At 42.5% G+C, this 14,608-nt stretch overlaps 1 protein-coding gene across 3 annotated transcripts in view; it reads right to left on the bottom strand.

The window, feature by feature from the left end:
* The window catches only part of MTCL1 (microtubule crosslinking factor 1), a 102,431-nt gene that overhangs the window by 41,808 nt on the left and 46,015 nt on the right, over nucleotides 1–14,608 (bottom strand). For all 3 annotated transcript variants that reach the window (XM_053954912.1, XM_053954895.1, XM_053954902.1), the window contains exons 4-5: nucleotides 6,075–6,134; nucleotides 1–197 (exon numbers count right to left, since the gene is read on the bottom strand). The exon at nucleotides 1–197 is cut by the window's left edge and continues 1,129 nt beyond it. In XM_053954912.1, the coding sequence (XP_053810887.1) occupies nucleotides 1–197; nucleotides 6,075–6,134 (257 nt within the window). The remainder of the gene's footprint in view (nucleotides 198–6,074; nucleotides 6,135–14,608) is intronic.

Raw genomic sequence — 14,608 nt, forward strand, 5'->3', positions numbered from 1 at the left:
GCCTCCCTGGTGCTGGGTGGGCCCCCTGCTTCCCCAGTAGGCAGGGGACTGTCCACATCTCCATAGATGGACTTGTACTTCTGGAGCTCCTGCTCCAGTTCGTCCTTCTCCCTCCCCAGTTTGGCCATCTTCTTACGCATCAGCGCTGCCTCTTCTTTGGCAAACTGGAGCTGGCACTTCAAATCAGCACTGTCCTCCTGCCAAGAATAATCAACCCCCCAACCCAAGATTATATTACAATAGAAGCACAACCAGCATCTTATTTCTCAAAATCTCCACCTCCCCATCCTCTGAGCCACATCTGTTAAGTATGCAAACAATTCACAGACAGAGCTGCACAAACCACACAGCTGACACATTTCATGGTTTGGTCTTAGTTAAATTGGCAAAGCAGCTTGACCAGAGCTAAAGAGGGAGAAAAAAAAAGTGTGCCTGTGCAAGTGTTCAGTGATGCAAGAGTGCCAACACAGTGTTTTTTCTCAAATGCTGAGCAAACCTTGTGGAAAATAATGACTCAAATGAAAAGCTTCCATGATTTGGTGGCACTTTTTGTCCCATTTACTTTTTGTTCCATTTACCTTTAATGACACGCTTGTTCCTCTTAAGCACCATGAAACAAAGACTACTCAGATGAATTTGCTCATCATAATCTCAAAATTTGGGCTCCTTCAGCTAGAAAGCACAACAAAGGTGCACTAAACTGCATGGTTACCTTGAAAAGTGAAGACTTTAATTACTGTGATCTCAAAATGCTGTGAAATAGATGAAGTTCCTAACTTGCTTTCCAAATATGAAACACACTGTTTTCTCTACTGCTGTTATTATTAGGACAGAGCAGATTGTGGTCTCTGTTTCTGCGATGAACAACTGTTCACAAGGGAGATTGGTGAAAACATGTGAAAAAGGGAAGAAAAATTCATTAAACTGTGTTTACATCCAAATCCATCCCATGTGAAAACCTGCATTTTTTCAGGAAGTACCAGGGTATTGAATGACTGTTTGGGATTTTTGGTGTGTATTGGGCTATAAAAAGTACTGCATCTCATCTCAAATGAAAACTCCAGTGTGTATTGTGCTGAAATAAGAGACAAGGTTAAGTAAATTCTAAGCCAATGAACAATTTCTTTGCATGAATCACTTTCATGAATTGTCATGGAGATACAGGCACTTGGCCTCAAAAGAGACACATTTATCAGCATTAGCAGTATAATGGAAGGCAAGCTTTGAAAGATGATCTCCTGAGACAGCAGATTTTATCGTTGTTGGTAGGCCATGTGGACATATGTGCAATTATATATGGAAACTTCATTTCGGTCTCTGGAGCACTGTTAACTTTCACAAGCACCATTTTGTTTTAATTCCTAATAATGGAAACCAAATCCAGAGGAAAACATGACTGACTTTAATTGCACGCAGATCAGGCTATGAAAAAAAACTAATTATGACTCAGCAATCTGAGGAAATTATTTAATTTCTATAGCATAGATCCTAGCACACTGGTCTTCTATGTTACCTAGATTAATTTTGCCATATTCTATTTACATAAATATTAATTATTACTTAATTTCAGCTGTTAATAACTGAACAGACAGAAAAGTGATTTGTTGTATACTTCTTAACCCAGTTAGCTTTCTGATTGATACTGCCTCCTGCAGGTTGTGACTTTAAAATGTTAAATAGAAAAAAAAGTTAACTTACATGTTAAAAACATGATAGAAGTAAAAATTAGTCAAACTTTCTGTTAATATGTGGTTTTAATTGACAACCAAGAGCCAAACACAACTGCAATCAGCTCATGGGTTAACTAAAATTTTGGTCATCATGTTTCTGGCATCAGAAATATAAGTTTTAAATTAATTCAAGCAAAGTACTTATGATTGATTAGAAGCAGAGCCTCTAGAAGATGGACTTTCTATCCCCTCTATTGTCTCCTTGTATACACATTTCTCTTTTTCATACATATATTTATAAATCGCTTTTCTCTTTATAACTCAGAAGTGCAAATTAAGAATCAAATTAAAACCTGGCAAAATCCTATGCAGCCTCTGCAGTCACTCTGCATTTTGGTTGCTCTGGCTGGATAAGGCTGTATGATTAAAGCATCACCTTTGTCCAGGGCTGTGCAACACATTACCTCTATTTTTCCTATCATGGTGAATCAGTTTATCTCCAGAGTTCTAGGTTTTGCTTTTAGGGAAATACAAAGATCACAAGGAAAGTTACAGCCAGACCAGTGCTGCACATCAGAACCCACAGGCGGGATGATTACTCCTGGTTATTTATTTATTTATTTATTTATCTGTTAGTAGCTGGTCTGACATTTTCTTTATTCTGCCTTTGTAATCCTGCATTCTTTACCCAACTTCTTGTCTGCCTTTGGCTTCAAAAGCCCAGCTGTCTGTGGCAGTAGCTTGTGCTTTGCACCTCCCCAGCTGCAGGCAGCTGGAGTGATGCCCGAGGGAAGGGGCAGCCTGCCCCATTCCTCTGCTCTGCCTAGGAGCACCAGGGGCCCGCTGCCACCCTGGGGTCAGAGGGACCTCCAGCCAGAGACCCACTGCCCTTCAGACAGTACAAATAACAGCACTTGGAACAACACACTCAGAGCTTTGGAGTTTTTGAAGAAAAGGGAAAGGCTTCGATGGGTTTAGGGTCAGGGCCCCAATGTTTCTGCTCAGCATCACTGCACAACTCAGTGCATCTGTGGAGTTAGTGTGCTATTTTTGCAGGACAAAACCACTTTTAACTCCTTTAATGGTGTTACTTTATTGACAGGTTTTGTCTTAGCTAATTTTTTTTAAAGGATCAAATTTTCAAGTGTTGGTTTTTTGCAAGAGCTGAAACAAGCAAGATTTTTTTCATTAAACAAACACAAGCCTCATAAAAAACAACAGAGCTGATGGATGTTAATATTGCCTACTAAATATGGATCCCATCTGGAAAGGTGAGAAAGCTCTAGATCTTCCTCACTTGCCTGCCAGGGAAGATCCCATTCCCCTGACAACATTTTTTCCAAAGGAAAAGAATGGTCAGGAGAGATTTATCAGCCAGATCTAAGCATGCCAGTAGGGTAGGACTCCAACCTTCATGCATCTGTCCCTCTGAAACTTTGTGTACAGAAATATCACTGATTTCTTGATCAGTTGAAACCAAGTAGAAACAGTGAGAGGGTGAGACACCCACACAAGCAAGCAGAATTTTGACATATTAGGCAAACTAAAGAGAGGCCAAATCACTGAAACTAAGAATAGCTCATTATTAGTTAAATTGTGAATGAAAAAACAGGAGAGGGAAAAAAAAAAAGAGAGAGAATAGCCTTTCCATGGTTTTGGAGGAACAAGGGACTCAAATCCCAGGGGCTGAATATGGGCAATAACCTCCTGACTGTATTAAACAGCCAGTATGTGGATGCTTTCCTAAAATGTGTACAGAGGGCAAATCATATAGAAAGAAAAGAAGGAACAGCAGTGCAAAGATGTGACAGTCACGGTGCTCGGTCATGGACTTTGAGAGATCATTAAGGATAAATGGGAGTTAATGATTACCGATGGTGATAATTTGCATGCAATTGCACTGCGGCTCTGCATGGCACTTCAGAAGGATGTTAATGGGTAAAAAAAGCAGAAGGAAAAAACCCAGATCCTTCCCTACAGAGTCTGCTGTCTAATTTAGACAAATGTAGAATGTGGAGATAAAGAAATGAAATGTATAGGAAATAAATTAACTTAATTATGCAATGTAAATGCATAATGTGTGAGAGATGTGATGAGAATGAAGAGCTGATCAAAAATTCCCCAATACAATATTTCTTTTCTGGCAAGAAGACACAAAGCTAGATAGAGGCCAACACCATCTCCTCTACAACCACCACCAGCTCAAGGGAACTGCCAGGCAGAAGACTGGTAAGCAATTTGGGGTTGCAAGTCTGACGACAAGGCAGTACAACCAGCACCCAAGCATCTGGCTGAGTGCCAGCACTCCTACCTTGCGCTGGAGAACCACTTTTCTTTGTGTTTTGCCTGGTGCCTGGTATTTTCCAAGAAGCTCCGTTTTGCAATTCTGCTGAATAAAAACTTTTTTTCTTCAATACTGCTAGAGCTGGGAGAGTGCTACTACAAATTCTGCTTTTACACAACTTCAAGACAATAAACTTCATGGGCATTATTTACTCGGTGTGCCCTGTGGTGGGTGTGAAGTTCCAGCTAATTTTCATGACAAGCTCTCAGTGAGTAAAACCACCAGTCTTGCCACATGCTATACATATCTGTATGTATGTGGATGCACAGAATCTTAGTTTGAGGCCTTCTCAGTCACAAAATAATGGGTGTTCATTCTAGGTACTTAGGGTGTGCATCCCCAAAGAGCAGCATTTTGAACCTCCTGGGCTTTGTCTGTACCAACCCTTTTGGGCCATGCCCAGGACCTGGCAGCTGTTTGACCAGGTCAGGCATTTGTTGTGATGTGCCCTATATTAACCAGCAAATACTTCTGAATGGATGCCTGGGCTTGGAGACAGCTATGGGTAATATCCTAGAGTTGAGAGAAAGCCAGGACACGTACATATAGGCTGGGCTATGTTAGTATTTAAGGTTATTTCTTGATCTTTTTAACCCTAAAGAATTGGTGAAGAAAACTGAAGGGCCACTTTGCAGAGTGCTGATGCAATGGTTTTCATTTCCAACCCCAAGTCCTTTGGTTGCAAGAGTTATGATATGTGTGTGGAGGGCAAAAAGTTTTTGCCCCCGTGTGGCTTCTGGGATCACTTCTCTTTGTTGTGAGTGGTGCTGAGCTCACACTTGGTTACTCAATTAATTTTGTGAAGTCCTTTTTAAGGCTTTCCAAAGCAAACTGTAGCTGCTCTTAATGCCCGGATTTGGGCGGAGGAAGCAAGCATGAGAATCCATTCTCTTTGCACAGCTCTGTATTTCCAGGAAAGAGGAAAGGAAAGACAGTGCTGCCCACAAACCCCCAAGGACACAACTGTGCCTTCATGTAGCTTCACTTGTAATTTACATGTGTGTGGGCATGTGTATATATTTCATCCATATATTTTACGTACTTGCAGAAAAACAAACTCTGACCTGACTGACGACTTAAATAATTCTCCATAGCAAGTGCCCCATTTAAAGGTATGATTAAGCCATGCTTGTGTCATCTTGGCGAGGACGCTCATTCTGCTGTGTCCTGGGAAAGCAGGCTGAAGTGCCCTGGCCACTGGCCAGTCCCCTAGTATGCCCACTCAGCTGCCTGCCCTACCCCCTCAAGTTCAACATATTGTAGTGATTTATTATGGTTTCTATTACAAATCAATGGATTTTAAGACTAGACAACCCATAGGTCTCAGCTGTGTACACTGAGCCTGCCAAGGGGGCAGCAGGGGAAGTGCATCCCTTCTCTAATGAAGGCACAATGTCTCTCCTGGCTCCTTTCCCGGCGAGGTGAAATACTATCCCCATCTCCCTGGCTATAAACAGTAACTGTGCGGGTGCTGGGAAAAGCTTTAACTCCTACAGTCAGCACAAAAAGCAGAGGAAACCAGGCAGACTGCTTTCCTGAGAAGGACTGACCAACGAGATTCCAATAAAACCCATGTCCAAAGAGAGACTGAGTGGGCAGCTTAGACTCTCTGAGGTACCTCAGCTTTGGGGAGCACAAGTTCCTGCAACATCAGGGAGATCAAAGGATACACGAGAGCTTGCGAGGTGTCATTGCAGTGTGTGAACTGCATTCTTGCCAAGACACTCATTAGCACAAAACCTTTGGCACAATGTATAAATTTAGTTAGTCCCTAAGCTGTGATCCAATTACTTTGTGAAGCAAGGTGATTTGCTCTTCTTGTAGCAAACCTGCAGCCTGAATCAATGGATAGAAGCACAATGAGCCTGAGAAGCTGCACAGTTTAGAGACAGCACTTTTGTCCTAAATTGCTTCTACATTATCTCTGGGAGGTCTCAGTAGATTAAGGCCTAATTGCACTCAAGTTAATACACCTGATGGCCCTGTCAAAACCCATAAAAATAAATTTTGAGCTGTATCATGTGATTTTGCTCAAAGTTGCATGTTCATGGAAACCATACCTGGGTAAATGTCTTTTTTTCTTTGTGGATTTCTCTGCTGCCTCTCCTCTTCAGGGAACTCTGCAACAGAAGCAACACTGTGTTATTGATAAGTTAAAAACAAAGCTTACAAGTTTAGCAGGTTTCACCACTATGCAATTAATTTAGGAGAGAGAAAAAAAGCAAGAATATTCTCCTGAACAGCTGGGGATTTAATTTTTCATAATAATCCTTAGAAGAACAAGATGACCAGGTCCTTGTCAGTGAACCTTTTAATGCCCAAAATTTGCCACCAAAACAAGGAATAAAATTAGTTAAAAACTTCACAGAGGGAGGAACATTCCCCCCCCCCATTTTCCTATATGGACCACCAAAATTTTTGGCTAAACTTTCTTTTTGCATGGGACAATGATTCATGTTTGATTAATCCAGGGCAGAAGTCCAAGAATTTTACTCACAGTCGATGTGAAACACATGGTGGAAACCTCAGAGGAAAGCAACCCCCCAAAAAATAGGCAAGGACATGCATGTTTAAGCTATGTGGCATAAGATTATTTGTTAATCTGTGCTAGCAAACATACTGAAGAGCCCAGATAAAGACCAGATAATTCTTCAGGTATTTTTGAATTTACTTAATAAACCAGATTTTATTGGTTTTGCAAATCTTTATATCCCTTTATAAGCAAATATTTTTAAGACATGGAAATGATGAGATCATCACTGCTTCACTTAGAAACCTCTCATTTCCCAAGTGGAAAACCACCATTTTCCTGAGAAGTGAGAGGTAGAGCACCATCAGGATGTTACCAATGTTTACTTGTGTGTCAAGACTGGTTTCCAAACCAGTGTGAGCTGGGCCTATTTAGAAAAGGCATAAATTTGACACTTTTCAGGTTGAGGCATCAGAGGGGATCAAAAAGTATCAGAAGAAAAAAAAGCAGAAAGCTGGGAACTGCAGAATTTGAATTCAAAGCAGGCCATGTTGCTCTGTCTGTGCCCAGAGCCCGATGGCCAATACTCCCCAGATCACCCTGATATTTATTTATTACTTTATTTATTTATTACTTTATTTATTTATTAATTCTGTTTATATATAATTTCCAGCTGAGGTTAAGCCTGGGCTGTCGTGGGTTGCCCACAGTTGGCAGCATGGGTTGCCCTCCTCCTCTGGTCCATGTGATGGAGCAGTGTCGCAGAACCAGTGCCTGCTCCCATGTCAGGTGGGCTAAATCCCAGTCTCTGTAAGCCACACTAACCCAGCACTGCAAACCAGGAGCAAAGAGGAAGGGACAGGAGGGAGAGGCATCCTGTTAATTTGCTAAGTCCAGTCTCGTGCCCAGCCATGCGCTGGCAGAAAACACGATGTGAGCTTGGGGACCAGCACACACACCACACACAAATCTGAACCAAAAGCTTTTCCTGGCTTTGTGGTTTCTGCCTGTTCAGCTGTGCAGCTACTGCACATTATAATTATTGCACACTAAGACAAATCTCTCCTTCTACTCTTTGTTATACACAGATAAGTAGTTAAAACCCATTCATACGCAGCACCATACGCCCAAGAGATACTACAGTTTATTTTTGCTAATCTGCTCTCTATGTTAATCCAGTGATTTCCTACAACTAATGAAGCTGAGAAACAGAAATGTCTTTTTCTGGGTACTGAAACAGTTCAATAAAAAAAAGACTTTAAACACTAAAATCATCACATGAAAACCTGTTACACAAGCTTGGGCAGGATAAACAGTTACTGTTTTCTCTCTCTCTCTCTCTTTTTTTTTTTTTTTTTTTTTTTTTTTTCCTAACGTGGTGTTATTCTGGAAGCAGATATGTAGCTGAAAGCAATCACCAGTCAGCAGAATCACTCCCTGGCATGCAAGAGGGGTCATTCTGGTTGAAGAGACATGGGGCATAGCCCTGGTCCTCACATGTGGCTTCTTTTCCATGTGACTTCAAGCAAGTACAACTTGAGTGAAAGGAGGTTGTCCAGATACTGCATCTAATTTGTAAGCCCTTACAGTCAGGGATGAGGCTATCAATTTCTGTCGAGGCCTCAATGCCCAGTTGTAGCAAATAGCTACTCATCATGCTAGAAATGAAAAGTCTTGTGCCAAATGCTAAGAACCTCTTGCTCATACCTGTAGGCAAAAGGTTACACTTAGGCACATCCAGCTTGAGATGCTAAGGGATATAAATACATGGACTATGGTGTGCAAGATAAAGTAATAAAGACTTTGCTGTGTAGTATGGGATAATACTTGGAAAACAAGGGGAAAGGAATTAAAATTAAGGTAGATGACATGGATCACAGGATGAGAAACAGGTAGGCAGCAATCTGGCTTTGGAAACGGTAAGCTCCACTCCTCACTGAAACAATGAATTTCACAGATCCAGACTAACAGGTTTGTAACATATTGCCCTAGATAGGCCTCATTTTAAGCATTTTCACACTGTGCTGTTTGGATTTGCATAAGAACAGCTTTGTAATCAGTGCTCAGGTGGGAGCTTGGTATTTCCATAAGGCAGAGACTCAACCTAAGGCTGAGTCTGTCCTCAGTGTAAGAAAAACACGGGAACATTTACTTTTGGGGACTGCCAGTGGATTACAGGGAGAAACTTCCCTCACATGTATCAGTGGAGGACTTGAACACAAGCATGGCAACAAAGGACTGCCTGGCCATAACCCTCTAAGCCCTATATGAAAACAAGGCAGCATCTCCATTCCAGCACTATGGGACCAGGCTGCACATGTGTACGAAACAGCAACCAATACAGCTGCTGTTTTAGCTGGACTAAGGGCAGAGGCTGCTGCTGATAAAAGTAGGGGAATGTGCTACAAGCTTAAATTATTTAAAATGCAAATTGGTCCAATAAATGAGCATTTCTCTTTGATGTACAGGAGATTGGCATCAGAAGCTGATATGAATTAATGCTAGAAGGAACATTTCTATACTACTTTCTATACTCAAGAGACCAGCCAGGGTTGGCTGTCTACCAAAAAGTCTTTCAATGATGGCTAAACAAGATTTTATTAGTCCTTTGGTTAACAGAGTCTCTTAAGAAAGTGGTTACTTGTGCAGACATTCCCTACCTCTACAGTTTCACTGCAATTTGTTGATGGACCTCTTGGCTACCAAGGAGAGCTAACGTATGGAGGCCCAGTGTTTTAAAAATTAAACTTCCCAAAAGATTATTGGGTGTAGGGATTACGGTATTAACAGTGGGAAGAGACAAATGCTTTTTTACTTTCCCTAGGAGCCTAGCAGGGATGGGAAGAGGTAATTTGCATTTTCTGGTGAATTCCATTTTTAACAGGTCAAAGAAGAGTCCTGCAAACTGAGCAGTGAAAGTAAACAGTGGGAGGCTCCCCACCTGGGGGACAGCAAGCAGGCATCAATGCACTGGAATTGGAGGTTGAGCAAAATATGGAAATAAAATTTGAGTTAAGAGCAATTGTACATGTAAGCACATGATAGACTCCAAGTTTTCATACTGAAGCAAGCACTGAGTAGGATGAGAATACAGCTGCAAACAGGCATTGGTAGAGAAGGATTTGGAAAATGAGAGAACCAAGAGTCCCTAAGAGCTGCCATCCTGTCACTTTATTCACTGCTGCTGAGAGGAGCAAGTAATTTGGGTGGCAGTCTGGCATCTGCAGGCAAGTGTGGGCTTGCTATCGTATGTGCATCAAACTGAACCTGCAAAATCCAGTAGTCAGTCACTGAAGTGACAATGTCTGCAGCTCAAAAACAGAGAGGCTGGATTGGAAAGTCCAGCCCTGAAGGCAGTTTCTATTACTGTGATGTGTGAGGAATTATACACCAGCACTTATGAGCTGTACAAATAATGTTCTGTGCCAATGATGGCTTGCTACCAATTGCTTTGAAATGGATCATCATAACTTTCATTTGCATTCATTAGAAGATACTGCCTGCGAGAGACCAGACAGTATTCTAAACAATTGTGCACAAGTGACTGAATCCACTTGCTCCAAATCCAGCAGCAGGTGAAGCAGACCACTTGCAGATTACTGATAGCTGCAAGGCTAACAGCTTCAGAGCTGTACATTGGCATTTCATAACAAGAGCGAAATTCTTGCTAGCTGTTGGGGCCTTTCATGTTCACGAATGAACAAATCATCCAGAGAGACATAATCTCTGCCCCACAGAATGTGACTCATCAAGACATCTTGCCAACGGACCAACTTTTTCATAGCACTTACTCTCCAAGAAACGCCAGTGGTTTAAATGAAGGTAATTCTGCTTGGCATCTATGTGAATCAGAAGAAAACCAGATCCTCTTGTTAACAGATGGTCAGAGGGTGGATTTATCCCCAAGAGATGTAAACCAGTGTTCATTAACTGCACCACTAATCAGGAATGCTTCACTGCAAGCGTTTTCCAGGCACTGTGCAGGACTGCATAAGAAGATTCTGTCAGGAAAGGAAAAAGGATGGGGATCTCCATGTTCCTTCTGCAGGAAACCCCATCCACACAAATGAAGCTCTGCTGGCCACTGCAGGCTGTTTCCCTCTTAACTTTTTGCAGCTTTGGACTTGCCAGACCCTGACACGGAGGACATGCATGATTCTCCTTCATCTCACTGTTTTAGAGCTTTCCCCGTTTGTCCAGTCTTGCAGATAAAGGAAAAAACCCTTTGTGCAGAGGTCTGCTACTCTTAAATCAGTGAAGAATAAACTCTTCTAAGAAGAAAAAAACACGACCTGGACAATGACCAGGATCTGTTTCTTTAGAAGGGGCTGATTTCAGCTATCACACTGCACTGTCCTTTACTGTTACCTGCCCACTTGGGAAAATGAAGCATTTCCCATTTCTGTAGCAATATCCCTTATTTAAGGTCGGACAGGGTGGCTTTCTATTCTTTCTTTAGGCCTGAAGTGTCTCTAAGTCCCAAGTACTCAACTGAAGTTTTGCTTTGCTGCCATCCCATCCTTCTGTATTTCAACAGCTGCACAGTGAAAGTATAGCTTTTTCATTGTGAACTCTTGTACATATCTACAGGATGGTTAATGGAACTGGAAAGTACAATGAAATTCTAATTGCTTTTCAATTGCTGTAGGCCCTTGAAAAAGATATCTCACCAACCCCTGATAAAGCTGGGCTTGACGCAAGTGATCTGTATCTCCATTCATTCCCAAGTATGTTTCATTTACTAGAAACCTCTAAACACTGTGATATTCATCATTCACATGACCTAGCAGAGCAAACTATGTCTGAAATATCATAAGCATTACAGTTCAGGATAAAAGGCATCCCTTGAGTAAAAGAGCAGCAAAGCACACTAACTTTCAGCACCAGCTTAAATTTCCCTAACGCTGCATTACTCTATTGTGCTAAGCTTATGAATAGGGGCCTCTTTCTTTTGCCTCTCACTATGAACACACCGCACTGTCTGTCTCATGTGGCTTCCTGGTGCCCTTCACATGCAGGCTGTGATACTAGCTGCCTTGGTGTTTACCAATAATGTGGTGTGACAGGTCTGGGAGCATGCTGGGGAGGGAAGCAGCAGGGTTGCACCTGCTGTCTGAAGCCCTGGAAGGTTAGGCAGCAGCTCTTGGGAGGATGGGAGACAGCTGGGCTGGTCCTGTGTTCAGTTCACAATACAGCATTTCATTTAATATTTGGTCAGTGGAGGCTGATATGGGGACCAGAAATCAATATAACCATTCTTATTAATAAAATAATTACTAAATAATTGGTAAAAGATATAGCCCAGTGATACAATAATTGTTATCAATATAACAAAATAAATCCTGTAACAGACAGCTGAGATCCTAACCACTAACGTGTATCTCTGTCTTACACAGTTCTTCTGCCCAAACATTTCTTAGTAACTTGTTAAATTCACTAAAATATATTTTAAAAGTCCCTGTCTGTCTCATTTTGTTAAGATATAATTTTTGTACATTTTATTACAATTTTATTACATTTGTCACAATACATAAAGGAAATTATAACACACTGGGATTAGACTTTTCTTTCTTAGGAGGGGTCCTATTTCAGGTGAAGGAAACCAGAAAGAAGCCAGGCAGATGATTGCAGACAGCGTTGCTTTTTCCCCTCCTGCTACATTAGTAGAGTGACACTGATGTGCCAGGAGCAAACACATCCCTCTGAACCTCATCACCCTTCCGCTTGCGCAGCTGCTAAATGTGAGCTCTGCACACTGTGCCCGTTCCTTCACCCCGCATCACAGGCACGTGTGCTAACCCTCTGCGTGGGCACCACCCGAGCCTGAGGAGGAAACCACTGCCACCACATCCCTCACAATCCTGCCAGGCAGGAGCAGCATCCATGCCAACTGCAGCAGTGGGCTGCTGCCAGGCCTCTGCTGCTCCATCTCCCACCACATCATGCCTGTAATGCCCATGGTAACCATCACTAGGACCACCCACCCCCTCCTCCCCACTGCACAGGAGGCAGAAGCAGCACCCCAAATTCCTCTGCATCAGCTGAGCTGCAGTGACTGATCACCAGCCTGCAAAAGGGAGCCATGTCAACCTGCACCCCTTTGGGAAAGAACTTGTGGAAGAGTCAGGCTTAATCTGAGCGGTATGTGCTGCGCTGACGCTGCCTGAGTCCTCCAATTACCTCGTTAGTGTAATCCCCTAGCAGACAGCCCGTGAAAAATGTGCTGGGCACTATGTACACACAGAAACAGACCTGTCCTGAAACAACTTGGCAACAGGAATGGTGCTCATCGTCAGATACCAGGAAAGACACACAGCTGGTGCTCACAGCCTAGGCAACACTTCAGCATGCCCAGAGGGAAACAGCATCTCTCACCATGAGGGCAGGCACCCAGCCAGCCCCTGGGCCAGCAGTGGCAGTTTGGGCTCCCTTCTCCACCTCTCTGGACCAAACAGGCATTGTAAAACTTGCTGAGAAGATGAAACAACTTATACAACCATTTAAAAACCTTCTTCTCTATTGTGATGACTCTTACTGCAGTGGCCTGACCAAAATAGACAACTGCTAGAAAAAGCCACCCCTGACCAACCTGCCCTGCCATCCACCATCCACCTTGCACTGCTTGGCATCACCTGCCTCACCCAGTGCTAAATGTAAACTGCCTGAAAACAGAGGTTGACTGTCCTTGCCTCCTGTTCTCCATGAAAAAATGCTTCCCCAGAATGTTTTACTGAATGGGACTGCAGGCCAGGTAGTGCTCAGAGAAGGGACTGAGAGTTTACATTCCCAAAGGAAGACAGTATGAGAGCATTTATTGCTGGTCACTGCATACCCTGTAGCACAGCCAACCTATTACAAGTATTAATATTGTTTGGTTTTGTTTTTGATTTTTTTTTCAGAAGAAGGGTAAGAAAGCAGTATATACCTAGGGAATAGACACCTGCTGTCCAGTTGCAGAGGTAGAGTCTGCTAATTCTCTGCACCAAAACCTTTTAGAAAGTAATACTATGTAGCTGGCAGTCCCATTATCAGGACAGACTTCCTGAGGATGGGAAGAACAAACTGGAGAGTTTGAAAGTGATGGGACAAAGCAGAGTTAGATATGATTTGGACAGTGCTGATAAAGGAGAGGAGAGGAGCTGAGCAAAGCTGCAAGCCCATACTAGGTCAGGAGGTTACTGCAACTATTTACAAAACTGGGAGAGGGAAAAAACACACAGCTCTGCAATCTCTATAGTGTTCAAGGTATGGGCCTAAAGAGCAAATTTCACAGAATCTGGAATAAAGAAGATTTTTGGAAGTCTTTTTGCAAAGAAAAATATTCACACCTGCACAACATCTGTGCTGTCCACGCTAATAGATCAACAGCCACAGGATTGTTCTTTACATTGGAGGTGGAAAGGAAAATTTTCCTTGAGCAGACAACTATGAGTACAAGCATCTTTAATCTCCCCTGGATTAGAGCAACTTGCTGTTTCTATGAAGTATTAAATGAAATTCAAAAGCAGCAGAGAGGTTAAAGGCCAACTTCAATGATCCCCAGCAAACATATACCAGACAGTCTTTGTAATCCTCCATTGCCCATCTATTATTTCACAATTTTAAGGACATTGCACTCTGAAAAGGGGGGTTATAAAAATAGAGCAAAAAGACAGCAAATTCACATTTGGATAGCTGCTACCTGTGGTGCACTTTCCTATATATCATTCAACACATACAACAATTTACTGCCAGGTAATGGGTCACCCCCAAGACATTCGTTTTCAGCAAGCCATAGGAGTCACAGTTCAATCCCAAATAAAGATAGTTCTGCTACAATGAACAAGGCCATCAATTACAGGAATGAAATTCAAGCCAGAGTGTAGCACTCATAATTAAGAAACAGTGAAACCAGGGCAGGCACAAGCTACAGGAAGGGGACAGAGCTCCTCCAACTCCTCCAAGCATGACAGTGCAATGTCCCCCCACTCTGCCAGCACATTCTGTGAAAGAAGAGTTGCCCTTGTGGGAGAAAAGTGCTAGGCTACCTATGTGCCAAACTGCACCTGGAAATGGACAGGAGGGAAAGAAAATGTTATTGTTAGGAGAGCATATAATTGCAAAATCCACATTTCCTTAGTGAAA

The sequence above is a fragment of the Vidua chalybeata genome, chromosome 1 (genome assembly GCF_026979565.1).
Source record: "Vidua chalybeata isolate OUT-0048 chromosome 1, bVidCha1 merged haplotype, whole genome shotgun sequence".
Lineage (NCBI taxonomy): Eukaryota > Metazoa > Chordata > Aves > Passeriformes > Viduidae > Vidua > Vidua chalybeata.